Source organism: Camelus dromedarius, chromosome 12, assembly GCF_036321535.1.
Source record: "Camelus dromedarius isolate mCamDro1 chromosome 12, mCamDro1.pat, whole genome shotgun sequence".
In the NCBI taxonomy this organism is placed as follows: Eukaryota; Metazoa; Chordata; class Mammalia; order Artiodactyla; family Camelidae; genus Camelus; species Camelus dromedarius.
The window spans coordinates 31,516,104-31,544,062 of NC_087447.1; the positions used below are offsets into that span (position 1 = coordinate 31,516,104).

Consider the following 27,959-nt stretch of genomic DNA (forward strand, 5'->3'; position numbering starts at 1 on the left):
GACATCACCCCGTCACTTATTGGGTAAAATTGCTTCTACCTGAGAACCACTCCTTTACACATGTAGATCTTCTCCTGTCTTCTGGTGAGAGTGCCTCTCTCTGAAGTGCACCCCTTGCCTGCATGAGATTTCCCCTAAAGTGGTCTCTTCTTGTGTGATGGGTGTGATTTATTGCTAAAGCCTCACCAACGCAAACTGTGCCTCAAACTTCTCTACAACAAGTGAGTCCTCTGGTGTCTAATGAGGAGTGATTTCAGCCTCAAGCCTTCCCCAAACCTACTGCAAATATAAGGCTTCTCACCTAAATGTGTCCTCTGATATGTGCTGAGATGAGGGTGGCCTTATCGCTGAAGCTTCGCTAACACTCCCTGCATACGTAAGGCTTCTCCTCCAAGCGTGTCCTCTGATGTCTTAGGAGGGCCGCCTTCTGGCTGAAGCCTCACCCACACTCCCTGCACACAGAGGGCTTTTCCCTTGAGTGGGCCAGCTTGTGTCTGACTAGATTTGCTTTCTGGCTGAAGCCCTGCCCACACTCAGTGCAAACATAAGCCTTCTCCCCAGAGTGTGTCCTCTGGTGACTGATGAGGTGTGACTTCTGCCGAAAGCCTCGCCCACATTCCTTGCACAGAAAAGTCTCTCCTGAGTGCGTCCTCTGATGTGCGGTGAGAGTAGACTTACGCCTAAATCCGCGCCCACGTTCTCTGCACACGTAAGGCTTCTCCCCTGAATGTGTCCTCTGGTGAGTGGTGAGGTTTGACTTGTCACTAAAGCCTCACCCACATTCCTGACACACAAAAGGCTTCTCTCCCGAGGGTATTTTAAAGAGGTATGACTTCTGGCTAAAGCTCCGGCCACACTCATTGCACAAATGAGGGTTTGTCCCTGAGTGAATCCTCTGGTTTTTGCTAAGAGTTGACTTATCTCTGAAAAGCCTCTCCCAGTCCCTGCAGACATAAGGCTTCTCCCATAAGTGGGTCCTCCGGTGTGTGACGAGGTTCGACTTGTCCCTGAAGCCCTGCCCACATTCCTGACACACGAAGGGCTTCTCCCCAGAGTGTGCCATCTTGTGTGTGACCAGGTCTGACTTGTGATTAAAGGCTTGTCCACACTCTGTGCACAGAAAAGGCTTCTCCCCTGTGTGTGATATTTTGTGCGTGATGAGAGCTGACTGATAGCTAAAACTTCGACCACACTCACGGCAAACATAAGGCTTTCCTCCCAAGTGGGCTCTCTGATGACTACAGAAGGCCGATTTCTGGTTAAAGCAGAGCCCACAATTTCCACAATTGATGTCTTCAAATCCTGAGATTTCTGCCCATATTAATACTTTGTCTGTTTCTAACGGGTTTGCCTTCCCAGATGAGCTGATCTTCATTTCCACCATTGTTTTGCCTTTCCTGGAGCTTAATGGCTGTTGTTCAGGTGGGCTGGAGAAAGCTCTTGATTTACCCTCTCCCTTGTCCTTCCACACGAGGATTTGGGGTCCCCTTCTCTGTCTTCACCTTCTACTCTGTGGCTCTAGAAGCTTTCACAAGAGAGTGGTTGCTGCTGCTGCTTCTGTCCTGCTGGGCAGACATCTGCTCTTTAGAGGGTTCCTGCAAACAGGCCTGGGCAGGTGAGAAGGTGACAGTCACGTAGCACATGTGGGCATAACTGCTGACTGCGCAAGTCCAGAGTGGAGGAGGAATAAGGTGGAATTTCTGCCTTTGGATCTGCTGAACAAGAGTTGGGTGGACATCCTCTCTCCTCTCTCTGGGACTCTTCCCCCTGCTCCAGCAGAATGACAAGGGTTGGTTTAGAAAGTGGAGTCCCCAAAGACACCAGGCTGCTATGGTCTTGCAGCATCACATCCCCGTACAGGGTCCCCTGAGCGTGACTTTTAAAAGCTGCCACTCTTCCTGGGTGAAGTCCATAGCCACATCATGGAATGACACAGATATCTCTTCTCTCCTGGCTTTCAAGAGCCTCAAGGCCATTTTTCTGGTTTCTGGAAGGTTCTCCCTTGAGGAACGTGAGGCCAAAGCTGGTGGGGACACAACTGCAATGTCTGTTCCTTGGCAAGTGTGACAACAGTAAAGGATGTGAAGTTGTATAATCTTAACTTTTTCATTAAGGGTATGATCTACTCAAATTCATTTTTGTGTTTAGTTTATGATGGAGTTCAGTTCATTTTTTTTCATATGAATATCAAGTTGTTAACATTACTTTCTTTTTTTTTAACTTTTTTTAATTTATTTATAATCATTTTACAATGTTGTTCTTTCCCTTTTGAATTGCATTGGCGCATGGTTGAAACCAATGGGCTATATAAGTATCCATCTACTTCTTGGCCCTATTCTGTTCTCGGCTCTGTTCTGCTCGCTTTTGATGGTTGTCTGCATTTGAGCTGGAAGGCTTGGCTGAAGTTTCAGATGGGGTTGCTTCCCTACTGGTTTCAATTCCATGAAGTCCTAAAATCCAATCATTTGGAGAATGTCCTAGACTAGGTGACTTCTCTTTACTTACCAAGCTTTTCTTTTCTTTTTTTTTTTTTTTTAACAGTTTCATAGTTCAGCTGGAGAGTGGGGAGAGTGGAGAGGTACAAGTGCTTAGCTGAGTTGGAGTTCTTGGAAGCTATACTCCATTCCACTGGCCCTCCCTGTCCTCAGTCCTGGCATCATAGTCTGAACCCAAACCTAGTGATGACCCCCAGCTGGAAGTGACAGCTGCTCTTCTCCTCTCTGGAGGGTTGGTTTCTCTGTGGAATTCAGTTTATTTAGTTTCTTTGCTACCTTCATAGGAAAGTATGATTTTTATTTTATTTTGTCTGAATTTCTTATTACCAGTAGAAGAAAGCTATTTTTTTTTTCTGTTCTGTAAATTCTAACCAGCAGCAGAAGTATTCCTGGTGGAGTGAAATAAAGGGAAAGTTTTGAATCGTTTATAAAAAAAAACAAAAAACAAAAAAAAAACCTTGCATTTTGAATCTTTTGTGCTATCAACTCCTTTTTCTTCTCCTTATCATGGTGGTCACAGATGGCTAGTTTAGGTCTTCAGCCATTAACATTTATTTACTCTTAAGTCTTTAGAACCATCTAATATTTAACTTTAGCAAGATTATTCTAGCAGAAAATGTCAAAGTTTTACCTTCTTTTTGTGAACAAGAAGAAAAAATGGAATGAGGTAGGTCCCCGTGACAGTCAAAAGAACAGGAGTCACCTTAGCAAATTTTTCTTCCGGGTTTTTTATTTGATCTTTGAATCCATTATCTGAAGAGGCTTTCTCAGTGACCCCTGAGAACGTCCTTTTCAGCAGAGACCAAGGAACACAAAAGGCCAGAAGTTTGTTTATTTCTCAACTTGAAAGGAGCAGGAGACATACCATTTGAATAGAAAAGAGAGTGGTGAATACAACACATTATGAACTATAGAAATAAGATGCATTTTCAAAGTAATGTGAACGAAAATACTGCAATGTGAATGAAAATACTGTAACCATAACAGTAAACAAAGAATGCTGAAACCAAGTCCTCAGCAGCTGCCGCCACCCCCCCAAGTGAGGACAGGCCTGCAGCCCAGCCTCTGCAGCCACTCACAGTGGTGCTCTCTGAGGGGACTCAGAGTAAGAAAGGACAGGATACCCGCCCTAGATAGCTAGGTGCTGGTCAAAGGAATGAATTCAGTGAGCCCAAAGGTTTGCTTCCTCCCATACATAGAAAAGCGCTAAATTCTTTAACTTGAGATGCCTGTTTTTCTTTAGATAACAAGCAATCTTTTATTGTTCCAACTACCTGGTCTTTGTTGTAAAGCTCCTACATATCCTAGCTCCTCCCCTACCTCTTAGGAGCAGTCCCTCTGAGCAATCTGAGAGGCTGTCATCCCGGCTCGAGTCCTCCCCCCAGATAAAACTGCGCGTTTATTTCAGTCGACAGTAAGTTAGAGAAATTGTTTAAGTGATACGGTGAGATTTAAAACAATGACTCATGAAGCTAGAAGCAGTAACAGTGGATGTGGACCTGACACTGGCCATTGATCCACAAGTAGGCCTGAGTCTTGGATTCTAGCTGAGGGCATTTCCATTGGCCCAAACACGGTTTCACTGGGTGTACACACTGTTTGAAACAGGTTTTGTTTTTTAAAAGGTAGCATTCACCGGGGTGCTTCTACTCTCTTTCAAGGCATAGAAGTCAAGAGAATAGGCCGTCTGAAGAAAAGAAAGTCTCTTTGTGTGCTTGTCCTGTTTTTCACTTACTTACTCATTGTTACGCTCCACTTGCAGTGTTTCAGCATTCAGACCACACGGGGAGGGTATTTAAGTGACAACACTCATCACACAGAGGGGCATGATTAAATAATCACAATAATAATAACAAAAGAAATTCCTTATGTTTCATGTAGGAACCAGCTAGTAGGCATTCCTAGTGCTAAATACAAGAGATCATTCTAGAATCTAACTTCACTCTAGAATCCTGTATGGGTGAAATGAAAAAGTAATACGTATCTTCTCAGCATTTACCCTTCAGAGAAATGATGTAAGTTCAGCCTAATGCAAGATGATCCTCCAAATACCAGTGGTACTCAAGCTATAAACAGGACGAGAATCAGGGGAGTTCTGCAGTCCAATAAGTTTGAGAATCATTTGGCTAATTCATCTTATATACGTTTCCTTATTAAAATTCTTCTCAGATACTTCAGTATGCCTAAATTCACTCTCAAGCTTTAAGGTAGGGGCATAGAATGGAGTGCTTCTGAAACTTATTTGATTGAGAAATGCTTTATCCAAGGATATCTTTTCAGACAATTGCCTTGAAAATATGCTTCAGGAAAATCTGGCCTAATTTCAAGAAACCTTACGATTGTTGTCAAAGCCGTGTAAGATCTGGACTTCCCTTTATCCAAAAATAAAATAATTTATCCAAAAGTAAATGCTTTACTGCATTCATAGCTCCTTGAAAATTTGATGGTAATTGAAACATTTATTTGATAAGAAGTAACTAGAGGAACTCGAGATTTTTGGAGAAAAGTGTATAGTATGGAATTTATAAGACACTGATCTTTGTCCTTGGTTAGCACTGCTGGTAGGTTAATTATTAAATAGGTGCATTTTCCCCGCATGTTTCTCAAGTGCAACACGATTCATACCCTTGTCAGGATGTTTTGTGATAGTGTTGTATTTCTGTGTTGGGAGTGAGTTGTAGAAACTTGAATGAATCTAAACAGTGAATTCCACAAAGGAAGGAAAAGCCCAGCCATTATCTCTTGTTTTCCAGACCTATAACTGTGCCTGTAACACAAAGAGAAGCTCCAGGATAAATGGTATTTCGGCTCCTTCAGTACTTCATTCTACAGTTTTGCCAGGTCATTTACTTACGACATGTAATACAACTCAATAAATATTCATTAAGTACCGAATATGGTCAGTCAATAGGCTAAGTGCTAAGGATTCTGCTGTTACCACTGCCCGTTTATCAAGGAGTTCACGATATTGGAGCACAATTCATTTCCTAATACGGAGGTAGTCTGAGTCTAGTAACTTCAATTATGAGACCTAAACAGCTGTGAAAAAGCTGCTGCTGCTGCAGCAGCGCTTAGGTGACTGCGGGCTTTCTGCTTGATCAAGAGAAATTAAGACGTTTACTCACCCTTAACCACCTAGAGAGCAGTATATCGGAGGTATAATTACAGAATGAACAGAGGCTAGTGGTTTTATTTCCAGGTGAAGGATAATAAATGAATGTCGATTTTGGCATAAGGCTTAAGGATTAAATACAAAGAGCAGCTTACAGATATTTCAGGTACTGGAGGACATGTGGATGTTGCACCAGAATTTCTTCTGGGGGACCAGAGAGGTTAGTGGTGGGGCTGGAAATAGAGATAAGACCATGTGAGAGATAAGGGCATGGGTGGAGGTGGAAATAGGTTAAGGTAGGTCAAACTGCAAATGAGTAAAAATGAACGAAATTAAAAGAATGAAATTAGGGTTCACATTCTCATAATGATGCATCTACAAGGAATGGAGTTTAATGATACTTAAGAATGAGTCATAGGGATCCTGGACAAAAATCCTTGGAACACTTACACAGTCCCTTCCATATGATATCTGCTGTCCTAAATTTTCTATACAAATTTTATATATATATAATATGGCAGTTAGATAGAAATGAGGATAAGAGGCTCCAAAAACTTTTACTTTCTCTAAATGAGGGTCAATAAAGAAGCCAGCTAGGATCAAATACTCACGGCTGTGCAATAGAGAGAAGGACCCGGCTTAACTTGACTTAATGCTCATTATAATGTAATTAACATTACAGTTTGAGCCCTCTCCCGTGGGTTTCTCTGTTTGCTTCATGGGTAAGAACATGCACAAAAGGGATGGGCGTACCTGAGCACGAGGAACTGAGCCATGTATCAATCAATCACTAAGACGCCCCTTAAGCCAGGATAAAAGCCAGGAGGAAGAACGGAGAGGCACCATTTTTCCTCTCTTGGGTTGGCTGGTCCCAGTTCTCAGGAGTGTACTGTATGTTACTGTCTTTCTACTTCATTAATAAAATCTTCTATTTACATAACACTTTCTGTCTCTCGTTAAAAATTCATTTGTTTTGGGTGACTAAGAACCGAGGTAACTTTTTTCCCCTCTTCCCAGTTATATATATATATATATATATATAAGTAGACACTATAACATGAATATAGTATATATATAACATATATATAGTAGATACTATTATTTTCCATCTGAAGGATGAGTAACTGAAGCATGATGAGGTTAAGTTACTTTCAAGAGTCTTAGAGTAAAAGATAGAGCTAAGGATTCAAACAAAGCAATCTGGTTCCAGTATTGGGACCTTCCTTCAATGATGTACTATCTTTATTAACACAAATTCTCTAATATGGGTCCAGACCACTGGATAAGGAAAAAATGGAGCCCATGAAGAGCACAGAATAATGGGAAAGAGCAAGCCATTGACTAACAATTAGCTAAGAAATTACAACTTGTTTGATTGAGTATGTGTTTGTTTTAATTTTGAATTGATATAGTAATAGCCTGTATCTGTAGGAATAGTCTAGACCCAGTGAATGTCTCTTAAGGAAGTTTGCTTACATTTTATTCTGCCAATTATAAAGGAAGGCCAGTAATCAAGAATGGAAGATGGCCTAGAGTTGGCCCAGAGGATTCGTGAAAGCACATTCAGTTCTCTTCTTCATGTCATCATTGCCCTAGGCCCCCTCGATCAAATCAGATGGCTGCGTACGGTCAACCTTCTCAAATGCCCTGAAGTCCTCCCCACATGTAAACTATAAATCTATGGGAAGAATTTGGGCTAGCTTCAAATATTCCTTTTCCACTTCCTCATGATTGAAGAAATTAATAGTGTTTATATTACTGTCTTGTACATTGACTGATAAATAAATGATAACAACATTTAAGAAAATTCAGATTGTATACCTTACTATAGCAGCAGTCAGAACCAAAACACTGAACCCATAGATTGTCAGTCTGTTACCTGCATAAGAAAATATATATATATATATATATATATATATATATATATATATGTATATATGTGTATAATTGTTGAATTTAATATGAAACACAGTGCCAACCATATATACCATTTTTAGATACCATTAACAAAGTTTTAGAGGAAAGCATAAGGAAGTATTTACTAAGCTCTTATTATTTACAAGGGTATTCCACTACTTCACACCATTGCTCCTTGTAAGAATAAAGTAAGGACATGCATATAATAAATGCTCAACAAGGGTTACTAATATTTTTATTGTTGTTCTTAGTATTATTTGCGGATCTCCCATGACTTGTATGAAATCTGTAGCTTAAAAATTCCAAACTCAAGTCCATTTGAATTGAAAAAAAAAAATTTCTGGAGAAATTAAGCAACCTTCCCAAGGTCATGTTCCAGAACCCATGTGCTTAACCGTTATCCAAAACCCCTCTCATTATGCAAAGTGAGCTAGTTTCCTAACAGGGACCCCAAACTACTGCAAGAAACTGAATTCTAAATCCAAAATAAAATAAATTAGAGTATTATAGCATTGGGCTAGTGTTAAGTACACTGGATTGACTTTCTTGGAAATTCTTTTGAATTTAACAAAACTAAGTGGACAAAGTCTGGCATTCACTTATTTCCCATTTTAGACCATCTTCACCCTCCCAAATGTATCTTCTTTCTTGAAGATTTCTCTGAGTCCCTGCTCCTTGCTTTTAGTATTTGATTCCCCACAGATCCATGTTCTACACGAAGACAGACCATGACATTAACTGACTCCAGCTGACCTTTTAATAGGTGGCTTCAAAACAGCAACCAACACAGAGATATAATCACCAGTGAGGGCTTGAGGCTAAATTATACTGGCATCTTGTGCTCTGAAATAGTACCCTTTGATACTTTTAGATACTCACTTCTACCTCAACCCTTTAGCTCTAGAATTTTCTGACTATGCCTTTTTGTAAACCTATATTATTCCAAAAAACAAAGCATGTATATTGCAGAAAACGTAGATAAACAAAGAGAAGAAAGCAAGGAGACACTCCAAATTCTTCACACCTGGTGACTTCCCTTACTAACCCCTTGGTGCACTGCTGTCCAGATTTTTTGATATGAGCGTATCTCTCTGCCCTCTGGGGTATGACATCCTCAAACACAGTAATTTTGAGGTTGCCCCTCTTTAATTTTTATCTCCAAGCAAAAACAAAACAAAAACCTTTCTTCTTGGCATTGAATGGCTAGAACCATCCAAATATATCCCAATGTCACTTTGCCAGTAAAAGGAGTAAAAGATGTTTTCTGTCCTTCTGAGACAATTTTGATGAAGCAAAATTTTATACCCAGCATTCTCTCCTACTAAGCTTTGTCTAAGCCAGGAACTCAGAGGTAATGCACACTGAAATAGCTTAGCATATTAAAAACTGGGCTCTAGGTAATAGTTTGACATGTAGCTTCTGGATAAAAACACAACCAAAACGAGAAGATTTCCACTTATATTTTGCTTACCTCCTATAGGGCAGTATAATGAATTAGTTTAAAAACTCTTTATCGATAGAAGGACTTCTAGAACAAAAACTACACTAAGAATTCCTGACAAATATTTCATCTTCCCTCATTTGCAAAATATGGCAAACTGATGAATTTTTTCCTAATGAACACTATTCAATAAAAACAACTTGGAATAAAATAATGTAAGATGGTATGAAAGTCAAATTAGAGACGCTCATTAAAATCTGTACATCTTCCAAGGATGTAGAGTGTTGAATAATTCATTAGCTGTTTAACACACTTACACACCCTTAAAAACCAAATTGTTTTATTACTGGGCTTTTTTTCATTTTGAAAAAGGATTATATATATATTTTCATCTGTGAGACTCAAATGTTTAAATGCAAAATAATTAACATTGAGCTCTTGCTAATTAAATCAGCAGAGAAGATTCAGCTGACACTATGCTAGGTACTCAAATTAAGAGACTGTCTTGTTGCATTAAACAGAGTGCATTCATCACAGGTAAGCTCTTAGCCTATTTATTTGATATGACAGTTATGGGTAAGGAAAATGGATATTCCCAGTATCATAGGCAACAGGTGCATAGCTGTATTGCTTCTAATTGTCTTACCTAGAAGTTTTGAAGCAAATAAGATATAAACACTTGTCCTTAAACTGAACCAGAATATAATAAAACCTAAAGTAAGTTTCATTTCAATAAGTTGACTAGTCTTATTGACCTAAATAAAAAATAAAAAATAAATGTTTTCAAGATATGTGCATATTCATATGTAAGCTATACTCAAACATGATTAAATATCAGGTGATACATGGTAGCTTAAACCATAAAACAGATAACATTGAAACAACTAGGCTGTCCTGTACTTCTTTAAATATCATTTAATATATCTATCCAGACATTCTGTCACCAATTTATTTTAATATTTTTATTTATTAATTTATTTATATTTATTACATTTTATTATATACTGGCCACTGTGCCAAGTGTTACAACCTAACTGTGAGGAATAGCGTAAGTGTCTTACCTCAAACCCTTCCTTGTTATGTATTTTATAGAAAATTTCTGACTATTTAGTACATGAGTAGAGCCAGTTTGAACTTATAGATATAACTTAGGATCTTTCTCTGTTAAGATGTGAGTCTATTGACTGACTGAGAAATTGTGCTTAATCAGTATCAGTGGCTTAAATGACACCAGTAATAGCTTTCTAATTTTTGACATGTGCTTGACAAGTTCCTCACTTTTTTTTTTAGAATAAAATAAATTAGTTTTGGAACTGACCACATTCATCAAAGTATCTTCTTCACATTTTTAAAGTAAACACTATACATTGATATTGTAAATTGCCTTATTCCTACCATACAACTGATTACGTTAAAAAATAAGTGATTTTCTTTTTAAGATATTTATCTGCAGTTAGGATATATTTAGTTAATTTAATTCCGCATGACTTTTATTTGCTACTTAGTATACTTTATCCATATATCATGTAAGTGGCTTGATCTTCAAGCAAGGACCAACTGAAAAACAAATAGCCCCTAATGATCTTGTAATGATTTCAATAACACCATGATACAGGGTTTGATCAAGGTCAGGAATATGGATTTGTATGGCAAAGGTATCAAATGCTAAAACTAGAGCAATTTGAGCATTTAAAATAACCTTGCTCCTATAATTCTGCAGAAGTATGCTCCTGTGCCTGATAAAAATTGGGAATGGAAATAGTAATAAATCAACATTGCTACAGTGGCCTTAGACTTCATGCAAGGACCTAAAATAAATTGTATTTTACACCTATGAGAGCATATTTCTCTCATTCTTGACGTTTCTTCTCTAATATTTAAACTAATTCAGTCAAAGACAAAATATTTTATAAGATTTTAATTATCAGCAGAATAAACTATAAAAGAGAGAAGTTCTTCACCTGTCCTTTATGACCCACCATATTTATACAGATTTCCCCAACTGTTCCACTCCCTACTGGTCGGTATACTGATGTTGTGACAGTTACTAGATTCACAAAGCAGTGAATTCTACTCTCTATTCTATTCTATTCTGGTTTTATCATGTATCTGAGGCCAGGGCAACTAAGGGACATTCTGTAATGCAGTGTAATGCAGTGTATCTGCCCTGGGCTGGATATTAGAAAACCTAGCTTCATATCTTAGCTCTGTCCCTTCATAAATATAGATTTCTGTTTGCTACAAAATATATTCTCCCCTTTATTTTTAATTTTTTTAATAGGATCCTGATTTTTCTGTAGTAGCAAAGTGCTCAAATAAAAAGTTGTATTTCCCAGCCTCCTTTGCAATTATGTCTGACTATGTGACACATTTCTGGCTACTGATACTTACCTAGAAGTTTCTATACGGGGCTGGAGAAAGGATCTTAAAATGGAGACACTGACTCAGATGGCAAGAACCTGCCAACTTCTGGCCTTTCCTTTTCTACCTGAAAGGAAGATTAAATTCTAGAACTTAAGAAATACTCTTTTGACTATGAAACAATGGACACAGTAGTCATGGATGGGTTTATAGAAAAATCAAAGCCCCAAATCGTGATTTCAGCATATAGCCACCATGCTAGCCCCCAAATGCCTACTTCCAGACTTCTCTTTCTATGATAATAAATGAAATCTTTACTTTGTTTAAGCTACCATTTAACTTCATTTATTCTTTTTAGCTGAATGCAATGGCAAATTAATACATTAGTTTTACCCTCGTGAGTATGATAGTAGATCCAATCTGAATTTCCGTTCGAATTAGAAAAGATTCTTTTATAAAAATGACTAAACCAATAATTATTTTAATAAGTGAGAGAATCAAGTAGGAGCAGAGAGGTAGAGGGCTTCACAATGCTTGTCACAGAATCTGCGGTCTGTGAATCACAGTAATTATTGCTACGTGCTATTGGAGAGGCAGTGATTTTTGTTTCTTTTTTTTTTTCTTTAATTTTCCATTTGATATGTTACACCCAAGAAACAAATCAGGCAATCAAATATTTAATGACTTGATTTTAAGAGAAGTATAATTATGTGTTGTCCCATGACTTTTTATTCTTAAATCTAACAAATACAAATAACCATGAATTTTGTAGGAATTATAAACAGTTAGTTTGCTGGATGCATTGGCAGGCATATATGATTTATTGCTTTTAAGACACAGATTGTGAAGGTGAATTTTTTCATGGGTGCATGATCATCTCCAATCTCATCAAGTCATACACAGTAACTATGCACCCCTTTTTGTGTGTAAATCATACCTCACTGAAGTAGTGTAAAAATTTGTTTACAAAAACACATTGCATTTCATTCCAGTGTATGTATGCTTCTTTTGATATAAAATTATTTTATCAAAAGAATGTGAGACCTGTTAAGTCAGAATCTCAGATATGGAGCCAGGACATCCGTGTTTTAAACTCTCCATGTGATTCTAACTAACGTGCCCCTGGAGTGGATGCACATTGTGCCTGGACAGTAGTTCTGCTCCCGCTTCCTGTCTCCAATCCGTTTTCCCATGAAGACAGTAACTTTCCTGTGAAGGAGATCTGATATTGTCATCCCTTAAATTCCTTCTGTGGGGCCCTACTGCTCCCAGGACGAATCATAACATACCAACCCTTTATTATCTAACCCTTGCTTACTTCTCCAGATGTCACCGCTTCATAAACTTTGCTTAAAAATAGAACTTTATGCAGCACCTGAGCCTTTCTTGTTACCCAGTGCAGTCGTCTTCTGCATAAACCGTTTCATTTATCTGGCATGCACTCATCTCCTCTCATCCTCTGACTCCCTCTTTTCCCTCAACTCTCAGTGTGGGTATTCAGACCTCTGTGACATCTTTTTTGCGTTTAGGGTTGCCATTTGAACTACAGAATGCCAAATTCAATTTGAGTTTTAGACAAACAGTGAATAATTTTTTTTAATATTCATAGTATGTCCCAAGTAATCATATATACGTATATGTTACTAAAACAACAAAAACAATATTATCTATCCGAGATGCAAATTTAACTGGGTCCTGGCATTCTGTACCGCCATTGCCTAGGCTCCGTCATCCCCAGTCTTTATATGTGCATCGTTAGTGCCCCAGTGGGACCTTCTACATACAGGTCCGCCTCCCTCTCTAGACAGCTGTCTCGAAGGCATGAATTGTGCTTGGATCTCGTCCTTTTTGTATCCCCAGCATCTGCACAGTGACTCACATTCAGTGGACGCTTAAGCTTAATTCCTGCCCTTAGTATGAAGGCATCCTCTTCTCACACTGAACATCAACCCTTCTCTACCAGGTATTAACTTAACTCAGATTTTTCTTTATTCTGCTTGAAGGAGAATTTTTGAACTTTCCTCATGTATTTTTCAGGAGTAGGAAAGCCCTTGGCCTATTCCATGCTTTCCCGTCCCTTATTTTATCCTGTTCCACTGATAGCAGGATTTCACCCTTCAGGTCTCAGAACAGCTTGAAATCAAAAGGCTTTAATCACTTGGTGGTAACTCAGCATGAAGGGAATGCTTTTTCACCTTAGACCTTCCTTCCACCTGTAGTGTCTGTCCTGAAACTTGTTCTCTTTCCTAAGTAGGCAAAGAAAAAGGCAAAATTATGGTCAAGCATAGTGTCTTCAAATCCCCCGTTACTATATAAAAATCTGATGCTAGTTTCTTACTCACTTGTGGAGAGTTCCTAACTGACATCTAGTTTTGCCTGGAACATTTCAACTTTCTATTGTGACAATCAATTCGTACCCTGTTTTCTCTAGTCATAGCAAGCTTTCAAAATGTTAAACTCTAGCACACACAGTTTATAAATACACTTAGAACAAATAATTTTTCTGCTTCTTGTCCAGAAATGGTTTTCTCACAGAAATTATGATTATTGTGAAATGTCATAAAGCTTTACAACTTTATAGATTTTGGTTTAAATTGTGGTCAACTATAACCTTTAGACTTTTTTTGTATGTTTATTTGTTAGCTTGTTTTTCTACTGTTTTTACTCCTAGACAGTTTTATTCCTAGGTAGTTATTTTAAATACACACACACACACACACACACACACACACACACTTTTGCCTGTAAGCATAACATCATGACTATGTTCCCACTAAAATTCATTCTCCATGTATGGGACTTTCTCATTTGTCAATCTTGTCTTGAAATTTTTCCCATACCTTTCAGAAAAAGTAACTATGTGTAATTTAGCACTATCATAATCTTATTTGCATACTTTTAAAACCTTGTTGAAATCTTTGAAATTAAGCTTGGCTTCCCCACAGATATATCAACTGAGGGCATACTTGTATAAAATTTTATTTTAAAATTAAATAATATATTACAACAAGAGGAACAGAGTGCAGGTTTTTTTTCTATCTGAAAGCCAAGAGGTGTCTCATGTGCCAGCTCCCCAAGGGCCCCTGTGTCTCTGTCCTGTATCACCAAGATCTATGCAAGGAATCTTGGTTTGGTGGGGGAGCTCAAGCTAAGTTTTTTGAACTAATGAGATCAATTGCAAACCATTAGTTAAAAGAAAAAAAAAAAATTGACCCAGAGGGCTTCCAGGGAGTTTATGATCTCTAACAGTATATCTTAAATTTAACTGTCCCTATCTTAGCCCACAGTCAAAACACCAGACACCCAGGAATCTCCAGAAACAAAGACAGAGCTTATTCAGTCTAGCTATAAATCACCCATTTCACACCTTCACATGCACATTTCTTTTTACTAATTTTTTAAAAAACATGAATGTAAAATAGAAACTTGGTCTTATAGATGGAAAAAAAACACATTTACATGTTTATGTAAAGTTTCACTAATCAATTTCAGCCATTATTCATACCACTCAATTAGACATAACAATTATTAAAAAGTATGTTCCGTTATTCACTTTTGTCTCAACTATATAACTGATACTCTCCTTTACCAATATCTTGGACTTTTAGTATACCTTTATTTGGCACAAAATATGGAAGAAATCTTTTTTTCCTTTTACTATATTGCTGTTAATCTTTTTTTCTCATGTTTTAAACTCACCACTTGCTTTCATTTGAGTAAATTCCAAAGAGATGTCTCACTGACTAGTCATTAGTGTGTAATCAAGACAGTGCTTCAGCTGCCCAGTCTGCTTAGGAACTCTAGCCACGCTATCCTTATGCCACTGGCGTGGATAGTCCGTATTTATACGCTCATAACTCTCAATACATTAAGGTGCTAATTACTCCAGTACCCATTTACTCACCCATTTAGTGAACCAAGAAAAACTGCTGTGCACGTACACGCTCCTTGGCGACTACAGTACTAGGTAATGGAGAAACCAGAGAAAAATACGATTCCTGCTCTCGTGCATTATTTATAGGCTGATGGAGCATAGAGACAGGAAAAAAGGAAATTATAGAAAAGTGTGGCAAACAGATTGAAGTACACAGGAGGTATCTAACAGGGGGGTCAGGGAAAACTTTCTGTGGGAAATGGTAGCTACAGTATACAAAAAAGAGAATAAAAAGCAAAAAACTAGGGAATTACAGACTGGTGGAACAGATGGGGATGTGGAAAATTCCAGGCAGAAGGATCAGAAAGAACTTCGCAGATTTGAGAAAACGAAATTAATAGTATACGTCCTGAGAGAGAGACTGAGGAAATGAGAGAATGAATAAGAGAGAGAGAGAGAATTGGATTCCTTATGTCTGTGTGGAATAAGCATAGGAGGGAAGCTCTAAGAGAGGAGGCTGGGAAGTGAGTTAAAATAAAGCCCAAGACAGCCGGGTAAGTAAGACAAATGGTAGAGAGGAATGTGACTTAAATCAGGAGAGGGGTTTGGTTGAGGGCCCCTAATTTTCCAGGCTTCCAAAAGTCTTTCCAGCCACCGGAGTATGGTTTCTATAAACACTAAACACAGTTCTCTGTCCATGCCTTTTTCAGACTCTTTAACTCTTCCTAGAGTGTCTTCCTTCATCTCTCTAAATTCCACACTCTCTTTTATGCCTCCATCATATGCCTCCTCCCTCATGAAGTCTCCCATTGAATTAACTGAGTAAATGCATCTCCTCCTTTCTCTGAATCTATATAACTTTGCTTAGTTTTTCTTTTCCCCTCTGATGTAACTGTATATATTTGTACATTTATCTTCCCCTCTCACTAGACTAGCTTCTTGAGGGCAGGTCTTAACCATTCTAGAATCTCCTGTAATTTATTAAATTAAACAACTCTGCTTAATTAGGCACAGGGAAAATATTACAAGAAAACAGATGGTATGGTTTTTCATTAAGACTTGCATGTCACGGTGGGGAGAGTATACCTCACTGGCAGAGTGTGTGCTTAGCATGCATGAGGTCCTGGGTTCAATCCCTAGTAATTCCATTTAGAAAAATAGATTTTAAAAAATTAAATTTAAATTTAAAAAAAAGTTTTAAAACACTTAACACATTGTAACAGAACATTATTTCAGCCAACTGGTAACCCTTTTCAGGATGGGGAGGTTGAAAATTCCCCCAAGGTTTTTTTCAGGATATTATATCACGTGTAAGGATACTATCACAATAATAACCAAGCACTAAAAGTACCAAGCCTGTTACATATGTTATCTCATATTTTTTCTTTTCTTATACTCTGGCTTTTTCAGTTTTGCAAATGAACAAAATCTGAGACTAAGACTGCTGAGATAAATTGCTCAAGGACACACAGCTAGAAGCAGGCAAAGTCAGAATGTAAATTCCTGTCAGTATGACTTCAGAATCTAGGCCTTTACCAGTATTTGCCTCAACCTTAGACTGAACAACATCACATGGTGAATAGCATTGCTACCCTAGCTAAGCCTCCAGGTCCTCCTCAGTTGTTTTTGTTTTGTTTTGTTTTGTTTTTTTCACCTTTTACTGTATCACAAAAACAGAGTTTTTTTTTTCTTAATTCAAGAAATTACATTTTTAAAAATCAAGATCCAATCAGACTGACATTCACTCTATGATTATGTCTTATTTAGTGCCCTTCTACTATGTGTCTAATGAAAGTAGAATTAAGTATAAAACCTGAAGAATCAGGGCCTGTGGCTTTGTGTAGACAGAAATTAAGCTTTTGCTTTTGCTTTTTTTTTTTTTTTTTTTTCCTTTGGATGAACAAATTTAAAGATCACATATTCTATGGGTTTGGAAGGATCTCAAAGAATCTAACGCATCTGACAATCTCTCAATTCCCCTGAACATTTATCACTGACAAGAGATGACCTAATAGAAATGGGGAACTTACTACCTATCAAAGCTCACAATTTTCCTCCTGTGGTAGCACAGAAATTCTAGGTCTTACTGAGCACAAATTTGTCTACCTAAACGTCTGCCATTTAATATTGATTACACAACCATGAAGCCAGGGAGAAGAGTTTTCAACTCTTTGCTACATGTAATTCTTCAAATATTTGAGACTAAGACAACATCATGTTCTTCCTGCCATTTACTCTTTTTCAGGATAGACATGCCCAGTTCCCTGAACTGTCGTTCAAAATGATGCTTTCAGAATGCCCTCATTCTCCTGAATGGGTCCAGCTTTGATTTTATTCTTAAAACTCAGCAGTCAGAGCTGAATGGGCTACTAAAGATGTACCTTTGGCTGGCCAAGTCCCAGTTTCTCTTCTGAGACATTGTTTTCCTATTAATTCCAAATTGGATTATATTAATTCTGTTGGCAACTAAATTACAATGAAGTGTAACTAAATCCACAGTTAAGGTGGCTAAGATGTTTTCAATATGTGGTATATGCAAAGCCACTTCTTCTGCCTTGCTACCACTGCTGATTTTCTGACAAGATGCAAGACAAGGTAAATACTAGTCTATTAACGTCTCTTTAGAGTCTGAATCTAGTAATCCTTGTTTGAAAGTAGCGAACAGCCAAGGCTGAGGCTTACGGATTTTGGCCTGCAACCCCAGATATCCTCCCAGACACTCATTAAATCAATAATAAATGATCAGCTAATTGATAAAGGAACAAAGTCAAGAGGTTTTTGGGTTTTTTTTTTTTTTTGTCTTTTAGTGAAAACAATAGGAATCAAATATTATTTTGGAAGAATTCAGAATAGGCTGAAATGAAATTGAGGAACAACCCTTAAAGAAAACTTTAAAAATAAATCCCATGAATAAAAATTAAATTGGTATTTTAAAGTTATATGCACAATATAGAGTATAACATTTCTTCATAAAACAATTTCACACTTTATTTCATCTTATGTACACTATAAAACAAGGTGTCTTTTTTTAATTATGAAAAACAGTAAGACATTTCAAAATAAGAAACAAATATATGTTGTAATTCCACAAGCAAAATAATCAGACTATTCATTTTCTTGTTTTCTCTTAGCCTGGATCCAAATACATGTCTAATGTAAATGTGTATTTTAAAATATTTTCTTTAATTCTACGACTGTATTTTGTAGGGTATGTCTGACAGCATATCATGCACATAGTTTTAGAACATTTTAAAGCAGCATAGTAGAAAATAAAGCTTGGCCCACCCAAATGAGTTCAGTTTTCTGAAGTTACAATTCTGAACTTAGCTCTTCACGTTCTCCCTGTCGGCACTGTAGACTGGACACAGAAGCCAAAGCCCGGGCATCAGGCCTTGAGCATCACATTTACAAAGAAAAGCAAACATCAAACTTCCAGTCTTCTGTGCACCACAGAGAAAATGTACCGGGAAGAAAAACATTTGCCTGTGTGGTCTTTCCCAAACCTTTCTTCTTCAGAACTGCAGAGAGAAATGCTTTCAAGGTCTTTTGAGCCCAAGAGAGCTGGAGGATACTGGTGACTATGGCAGTTTGATCCATCTTTTCTCATTCAGAGAGAAGGTGCCATTATGGGAAAGGACTTGCTTAAATCACCCAAATTGAAAATGGATTTTTAGCATCTAAAGGGTGAAGGTGAGGGATTGTACAGAAAATGGTGTGGATTTAATATAGTCCAGTTCACAGCTGACTCATTTTCACTTTCTTTGGGTATCTAAAACAATGTATACTAAATGGTAAATAAACCTTAACAATAAAAAAAAAAAAAAGGAGAGAGAGATGACCCTACCTTTAAACAGAGGATTTTTGAAAAATGATTACTCCTATAAAACATATCTGGACTTATAGTGAGACAGGAGGGAAGGGGACAGGGCACAACCATTGAAGGAATGACACAGCAACAGAGAATACAACAAAATGGTTAGAATCAAGATAGCAAAGATTCGACTTCCAGTAGACCTTGAGCCTCATTATACACCCATTGTAACACATTAGCATGCTAAATGACACACCCTCAATTGCCATGACAGTTCCCAGGTTGACCGTAAAAGGCCAAAAAGTGGGCAGGGCCCGATTCCTAGAAATCACTGCCCCTTCCCCAATGTAGTTGGAAAAATCCTCCCCCTTGTTAGCATATGAAATTAGGCAGCCTGTAAAAACCTAACCACCCCACAACTGGTGGCCTCACTCCCTTCTGAGTGAGACAGATGGAATTCCGTCTATGGAATGTGTCTCTCCTAGGGCCTCTCTTGCCTTCAGACACAGCCTGCACTCAGTCCTTGGAGTATGCCTCTCCCTGAATAAACTTACTTTCATTTTGCTGTGTCTCACTCTTCAGTTCTTTCCTGCGTGAGACAAGAACCTAATCTCCGGCAACAATAGGGAGTGTTCATCATATCCCAGAGCTGTAAGTGATCTAATTTGTCCAAAGTTCTCAGTCTAAACATTAGGTCCTCATTAAAGGTTTTGTGTAAGTAACTTGCTTCTTACAAGAGTTTAACAATTTAGAGGTTAACATCGTAACATTTAGACATAAGAGAAAGAAGACAAACTTTCAGTTTTTTGATAATGATGAAATGCACATAATTTCTGTTTTGAGCTATTCTTTAGGCAGCAGCCATGGTGGGACAAGAGGACCCAGTGCAGCGGGAGATCCACCAGGACTGGGCGAACCGGGAGTACAATGAGGTCATCACCAGCAGCATCATGACAATCACAGACTTTCTCAACTTATTCGATATGTCTTGCCGTTCAAGACTCGCAACACTAAACGAGACATTGACAGCTCTTGAACGGAGAATAGAGTACATTGAAGCCAGGTGACAAAAGGTGAGACCCTCACCTAGAATCGTGCCACACTGCTGCTGGGAAGTTGCTTCTACAGAACACAGGCCAATGTGGGAAAGGCCCCAGCAGCCTTCAGCTCCTTCCTCTCTCCTTACAGAACAACAGGGCTTCTTCTTGTTCTTCTTTTTTTCAAAAATGTGGCCTTTGGGCTCTGCCATGTACACCCAGGAGCGTGAGGTGGCACGTTGGGAGGGGGCCAGGGGGACTCTTGGCAACAACGTTGGGCGTTTTTACCTTTTCGGAAACATTTTGCAGAACTACTTGTCAACGTATTTGAGGCGCTAAGAGCCAAAAGCCTGAGACTCTGTCACGGTCCTCCCCACCTCTCTCTCTCCCTCTCTCAGCCTTTCCTTGCAGCTCTAGTCACCTCTGCATTGTATCTACAGTCTTTGTCTCCTCCCCACCTTTGGCCGGGGCTGGGAAGCTGTCCTGGCTGAGACCCTCACACCCCGGCAAGGTGGCTGCCAGAGAATGTTGTTGCTAACACACCAGTTTCTTGTCCTTTGGGGGAGGTCAAGTCCAGGCCCCCACTTGTCTTGAAAAGGGACGTTTTCAGAGTTTTCATTCTGTCATTTGGGGTGTCTTTGCCTCTCTTATTTCCCTAATAAACTCTGCAACTTTAAAAAAAAAATTTTGTTTTTCATGAGATTCATTCTATTAATGGAGGTAATAAGAGTTTTTATTAAATGTGTACTATGAATGAAGCATTTTCTGCATACTTTTATCATTTATTCCTAATTATAAGTATTAAATGAATAAATATTCCCATTTTGAATTCAGGTTGTTTTGAAATAGGTCAAATAACTTGGCAAAAGTCGAATAGCTGATAAGGTTTACAGCTGAAATTTGATTTTAGGTACACTGATACTAACTCTCAAAACAATTTTGGCTCTGATATGTGAAAAATAAATGTAAATGTGCAAACACATACATACATACTACTTACAACTTAAAACATGGCTGGCAAACATTTTCTATAAAATGGACATTTCTTTGTCACAGCTACTCAGTGTTGCCACTGCAAAGGTGAAAGCAGCCATGAGCAGTATTTAAACAAAAGAATATGGCTATGTTCTAATAATACTTTATTTCCAAAAAGCCTGAAGGCCAGATTTGGTCTCTGAGTGGTAGTTTGTTTACCTGTGGCTTAAAATGTCATAAATAGTAATTAAAACATTAACATAACATAACAAGAAATAACTGTGTGATAGAATTCAAAGTTAAAAATCAAGAGAAAAACAGTGGTTTAGAAGAACAGAATTATAAACTGTCTAAACTGTTTGTAATACTTTACCTATAGATTTTGCAGGTTTCAAGAGACTTGCTGTTATGGATTGAATTAAAAAGCAACAGGAACCCAACAGGGACAATATCCATAGTGAATTAAAGTCAGAAAAGGTAAGGGACATGTGACCAACATGCATAAAGGAAATCTCAAAAGTCCCTGTGGTAAAAATGTAATTATCTAGAATCTAAAGAATCAAGTAATTTCAAAAAATTACTGGTTCACATCATGGCAGGATCATAGAAGATACTGTCAAGTCATTAACTATCAATTTTTTTTCTCTCCTGATCAAGATGAAGTAAAAGGGTCTGTATTTATACTCCAACCTGAAGCAACTGAAAACAAACAAAAATATGAAACAATCTTTTTTAGACATTGAACATCATGTAGTGCAGAGAGTAATTCCTGAGAGAGCAAAAACAAATGATACAGGCCATACAATTGTCCCGGTTTATTGCCTGGAGCAACTTGCAGGCTGCAACAGAGGTAGGAACAACCTAGGAACAACAAGCCTAGTGGTCTTGCTTAGTTGAGGAAGGAGAACCATGTACATGTACAAAATAAGGTGGCTGGAGTCTGCTGTGCACAATACCGTAGAAGAGAGGGCTATATTGAGAGAGTTCTAGAGATCCACAAAAAGGTCCTTAGAGTCCTTAGCTGAGAGATGATCAGCATGTAATTGTGAGGAAACCATCCCAAGGCCAGTGAAAGAACAACCTGTAAGGATTACACAATTGACTTCTGAACACCACAGTTTGGAACCGCATAGGTCCACTTATATGTGGATTTTTTTCAATAAATCCGTACTATAGCACCACAGGATCTGCAGTTGGTTGAATCTGCAAGTATGGAACCATGGATAAGGAGGGTTGACCGTAAAGTTATATGTGGATTTTAGACTTTGCAGAAAGTTGGCGCTCCTGACCTCCACGTTGTTCAAGGATTAACTGCACTGCCATTTAATCTGAAACAAAACTAGAGTCAAAAGTACTTACTTTTGGCACAAGCCAAACTGTAAAAAACTCATGATTCACAAGGCATTAAGTAGAGTACTCAGAAAGGTTTCAACTCAGTAGTTGGGCAAAATTCATCTTAAACTCATGGCTGCTCTAGTTTCATCTAACAGATTTTAAAAATAATCCTCCAAAGGCTCAGACTTTTTCAAAATAATTTAATTGTGCCTCAGAACAAGATTTAGAATGTTTATAGGGTTATGAAAATATTCAACAGCAAGAAAGCAAAATTCACAGTAGCTGGCATCCAATAAAAAATTATCTGTATGTAAAGAAGCAGGAAATCTATAAGGAGGTGAAAATTTAATCAACAGAAACAGACCTAGAAATGGCACAGACACTAGAATTAGTAAACAAGAACATGAAAGCAGTTATTATAACTATATAACTGTAACTTGAACTATACATAGTTCAAGAAGTTAGAATAAAGATTGAACATGTTGAATAGAGAATATAAAAAATACAAAAAATGATCTAAATCTAACTTACAGAGGTAGAAAAAGAAACACTGTAATAGCAAATGCAATGGATATTAAAAGCAGATCAGACACTATGGAAGAAAATATTAGTGAACTTGGGTAAATAGCAATAGAAACTATTTAGAATAAAATACAGAGCAAAATAAAACTAGAAAATAAAACATAAACAGAGCATCAGTAAGTCATGGGACAATTTCAAACACCTAATGCATATACATGTACTTGGAGTTCCTGAGCAAAGGGGATCAGGAAAAATATTTGAAGAAATAATACAAAAAACATTCCAAGTTGATAAAAACTAAAACCCACAAATCTGTGAAGCTCAATAAATCCTAAGCACAAGATATATTTCAATTTTTCCTTTGAATACTTTCTTTAAAATACAGAATAAATAATTTAAAAAATCATTATTTAAAAATTTTCCATCATTATAAAAGCTTTTATTCATTTTCAGTTTATCACTATCCAAGTGATTTTTTTCTAAGGATATACACACAAATAGGAATTTCAAGATATTTTATATATATAAACAATATTTTGTTATTCACACATGAAAGAGAATTTGGCTGAACATAAAGCAGTAGGGACAACTAATTTTTTTAACCCACTTATGTCAACCTTTACTCCGATCTTTTTTAATTTAGTGTTTCCATAAGGTAAAATTTAATTAAAATTCAAAATCCTATAGTTTGAGGTAATGTCTATCCCCTAAAGAATAGACCACAGTTTCCTTCTATGAAGACTTGCCCAATTTAAACAAACATTTTCTCATCCCTGCCAAGATAATATTTATTTTTTATGAGAAATTAAACATTTTGCAATCTTGATTATCCCTCCTCAATCCAAAACATGAAAAAATGTGCACAACTGCATAGTTGAATCCAACAATAAATATTTTTACCCTATGATTCATATTATGGGAAAGCGATTAACTTGCCATTCAAATTGAGATGAGATGTCAAAATGTTTGTTTTATCATTATCAACAGCTCTATTTTTTCCTTTGTAAAGCTTTAAAAATATAAAAGCTAGCTTTAGCATGAACCCCAGTCTTCTGTAAAAGAACTCTATTTACAGTACTGTAAACATAGATGCAGTTTATCTATAAAGAAAAAAACAATGTACCAGTTAAGAATGTATACTGGAAAAAGTCACATTGGAATAAAGTAGTATTTGTTCTGCTTCAGATGACAAAATTAGAAAAAATTAGTAGCTAATTAAAAACTCAACTTACCTTAAAACTCTCCAAGAGTTTCAGATAGAGGTTTGGTGGATACTTGGTTTTCATAAAGAGGACTCCATAATGAGTAGAAAGCTGGGGGAAAATGAATTCAAATACTGTTTTGAGTCAAATGCTTTGCTTTTCATTACTTCATTTTGTTTATTTAGTAAAATGAATTACTGATAATTATTTTAACCTAATTCTAAAATTCTAAAAATTCTAAAAAATATATGAATCATAGACTTTTTCTTACCTCAATACTGGTAAAATGTTTTAAATACTTGTCAAAATACTTGACATAAAATGAAACCAAAAAAGTATTCTTCAATGAAACATCCTAAGGATGATTTTTGATTTATATTTTTAAAACAGAATGCATACAGCTTCTTTATAAAATATTTCCTCCAGAATGACTTTTATAGGAATTAACAGTGGATATACTGCATATAAATCAATGTAATGAGATTGATATAGTGCACATCAAAGCAATAAAATTGATTCACAGATATCCATAAACCCTAAATCACTGAAAATATTTCTTATAACATTTTGAATTTTTTAAAGAATCACACAGACACAATTTTAGAAGTTCAATTATTCAGAATAGCATTCATAGGATTTTCTAAACCAGTGCTTGGATTTCTTCTCATAACCCCTCTTTTCTGAGCAGCTGCAATTTTGTTTCTTTTCATTATTCTGAATTTTTCAACTGATACACATAAAATTGTCATTAACAGCGACATTAACAGTTCTTCAAGCCAAACGTTTTAGATAAAGTCCTATAATTGATCTCATTTACAGGCATCGACTTTAATGTAAGATGAAGAGGCTCACAGAAACACTGCCATTTCTGCTGTGTCTACGCCTGTGTCTGTTTACGGCTGAAAAGGTAAGCCACCTCTGCACACCTCCAGGGAGACTCAGGGTGGTCCGCACAGGCTGGGACATCTGCTACCCGGAGACATGATCAACTAGACACAGTCATTCCAATTCGAGGACAAAATATATGTGTAGTCTTTAGCAAGTATTTTTATAGCCTGGAGTGGCTTCTAGCAGGTTTTTAAAGCACAGTAACCCAAAACCACCTTTTAAGAACTGTGGCTTTTAAAAATAAAACTAGCCAAATGTGGTTTTTTGTTCTTCTTAATCAATTTCATTTGACAACTATTTTATATCCATGTAGTATGTCAACTCTCATAAAGGAAGATATGGGGGGAAGATTAAAAAAAATCATACTGGCATATCTGTCTGACAATTAAAGTGAAATTATTACATTGCCTAAGATTTTCCCAGAGATACCTGTCTTGATTAGGTGTGCCCTATTTTTCTATTTTCAAATTCTGAAAAAGAACTGAAAAACCAGAACGCAATTTTGGATGAAAGTCAAAAGATCTTATACCATTAGATATTATGGTTAATTTTAATTTTATTGTTTAAATTTTTCTGTATAATTCAAACTTTCTAGAATGAAAGAAAATCACTTTAAATTTGTATTTCTGCATAATATAAATAGTAAAGGTAAAAAATACATTACTGAGAATTGAAATAAACAGGAATATAAACACAATTCTGGAATTCTTTTCTGCTTATGGACATGTTTATGTGATGTATTTTTTGTAATTTACCTTTTTTAATGCTCTTTAAATAAGTAAATATATGTTTGTATATACTTTTATTTAGTTTCTTCCACTGGGGAGTCTCATTTTAGAACATACCATCATGTTTAATATGGCTTAATATTCCGTTTTGTTTAAATCATTCTGTTTTGTTTAAGTTTTTACCAAGTTGGTTTACTGATTGTTATAAATATTATTGTGAAGTACATACATGTGTATATATATGGACAGATCTTTTTATACTTGCCTCCTTAAATAAATTTCTAGTAGTCTGAAACCAGGTTCAAAGGTTCATATTTTACTTTACTGATTACAAGAAAAAAATCTTCCTATATTTGAAGAAAATACATACATCGGAAAAAATATGGAACAATAACAAACAATACTCTGACTATTATCAGAAATCAGCAACAGTATTCTAAAGAGGAAATAGGATCTCTGTTAAGCTTCATGAAATTGAAATCTATTAAGCTAATAAAGGTTTTGAGGGGAATCTACTTAAGACAATACTAAAACTGCCATTTCTTAGATATTCCAAATAAAAAAGACTCAAAAAAAGAAAATGACTTAATATATAGGAAAACCTTCAGATGTAAAAATGGTTCATTTGAGTCAAACACAACTTTTAAAGCATTTTGGTTAAACTGAATGAGTTGTGAGTTATAAACAATTATTTGTATAATGACAGGGTAGCAGCAGCAATAATTGCGCATCAACTTGGAACGAGACGTCGCTGCAACTGAATCCCTTTCCTCAGTAGGTGTAACAAAAAGACAGACTAAATAGAGATAAAAGATTTAAAAATTCTCAGTATTTCAGCCTCTATACTCTTGAAAATAAGAGAAAAACACTATTTGTAGCAATGAATTACACTCATGCAAAAAAAATTCAAAAATAATCCAATTTCATATATTAATAAAAAAACTTTAGGGATTATAATTATTATAAATCAATGTTTAAATATTAAATCTTTGAAATATTTGTCAAAACCTGAGTAATTATAAAGAAAAATAAAAACCAAAAATCGTAAGGGTGAATACACGTGAAGCAATAGGGCAAAAGACCAATGTGAGTGTGTGTGAGTGTGTGTGTGTGTGAGTGTGTGTGTGTGTGTGAGAGTGTGTGTGAGTGTGTGTGTGAGAGTGTGTGTGTGTGTGAGTGTGTGTGTGTGTATTTTTAAGTGGTTGCAAATCAAAAAAGGAAAAACCAAAATAAAACATGAGGTATCATTGTAATATTCATTAAACTTTCTACATTAAAATAACTCTAGATTTAAAATATAAAGTCCCAGATTATATATAGCACTACATTTTAAGGAAAGCAGTTCTAAATTTTTATCAATAAAATAGTAACAACTTCAGTTGTTTCAGAGTTGGAAATACATAATTCAAAATGCTTGTGTCTTTATAGGGACCTCATAATTTTTAGAGACTTATTTATGGACTACATGTATCAAACTTTACCTATCTTCTTTTTTAACATTTTTTATTGATTTGTAATAATTTTACAATGTTGTGTCAAATTCCAGTGTAGAGCCCAATTTTTCAATTATACATGAACATATATATATATTCATTGTCACATTTTTTTCTCTGTGAGCTACCATGAGATCTTGTATATATTTCCCTGTGCTATACAGTATAATCTTGTTTATCTATTCTACACAAACTTTATCTATCTGTCTGTCTGTCTGTCTACCAAGGCCTTTGTTCATCTATCGCAGAAGTCATCTACCATTATATTATAAAACATATACCTGTGGGGACAAGGTGAAGAGCAAAGCAATAAAACTACCTGTTGAATTGCTCTCTGGACAACGAGCATTGCCTGGACAGTGAAGAATGGGAGTGGATGTCCCTGCCAGCAACTGCAGCTGTCATTAATCTCTTTGAGCTCACTAATCATTAAGGTTCCTTCAAATTCTACATTAATTTAAGGTGATTCAGGAAATAACGTCATCATAATTGCCTCTTTTAAATCAAAGGTGAATTTGATTTATCAATTCTTTTGGGCACATTCCCTGAAGCAAATTATTATTCATTGGTGGCTTCATAACAAAATCTTGAACGTTAAGAGGTGGATTCTTCTAGTTTAGCAAAGAGAAAGAGAAGATTCCGTACTCTTTTTCAAGGTCACCTTAATTGTCCTTGCTCCATGACTTATAACTTATTTCATAAGCCATGTAAACTATAATTATTTACATTCAAATGCCTAAAACTCAATGATCTTTGAGATCATAACAT

The 27,959-nt window shown here is 36.5% G+C and overlaps 1 protein-coding gene, 1 long non-coding RNA gene and 1 pseudogene across 2 annotated transcripts in view; 1 reads left to right on the forward strand and 2 right to left on the reverse strand.

The window, feature by feature from the left end:
- Positions 1 to 212: 212 nt before the first annotated feature.
- LOC105106907 (zinc finger protein 133-like) lies at positions 213 to 1,384 on the reverse strand (annotated as a pseudogene).
- Positions 1,385 to 19,874: 18,490 nt separating this feature from the next.
- LOC116155241 (probable protein BRICK1) lies at positions 19,875 to 20,400 on the forward strand. Its single transcript, XM_064491855.1, has one exon. The coding sequence runs from the start codon at positions 19,875 to 19,877 to the stop codon at positions 20,076 to 20,078; it is 204 nt and encodes a 67-aa protein (XP_064347925.1). The 3' UTR covers positions 20,079 to 20,400.
- A 3,729-nt stretch (positions 20,401 to 24,129) lies between these two features.
- The window catches only part of LOC135322585 (uncharacterized), a 315,967-nt gene continuing 312,137 nt past the window's right edge, over positions 24,130 to 27,959 (reverse strand). The window contains exon 3 of the long non-coding RNA XR_010383240.1: positions 24,130 to 24,193. This is a non-coding gene — a long non-coding RNA (uncharacterized LOC135322585). The remainder of the gene's footprint in view (positions 24,194 to 27,959) is intronic.

Coding starts and splice junctions, on each gene's coding strand:
- LOC116155241 (XM_064491855.1), top strand. CDS start 19,875: ATGGTGGGACAAGAGGACCCAGTGCAGCGGGAGATCCACCAGGACTGG.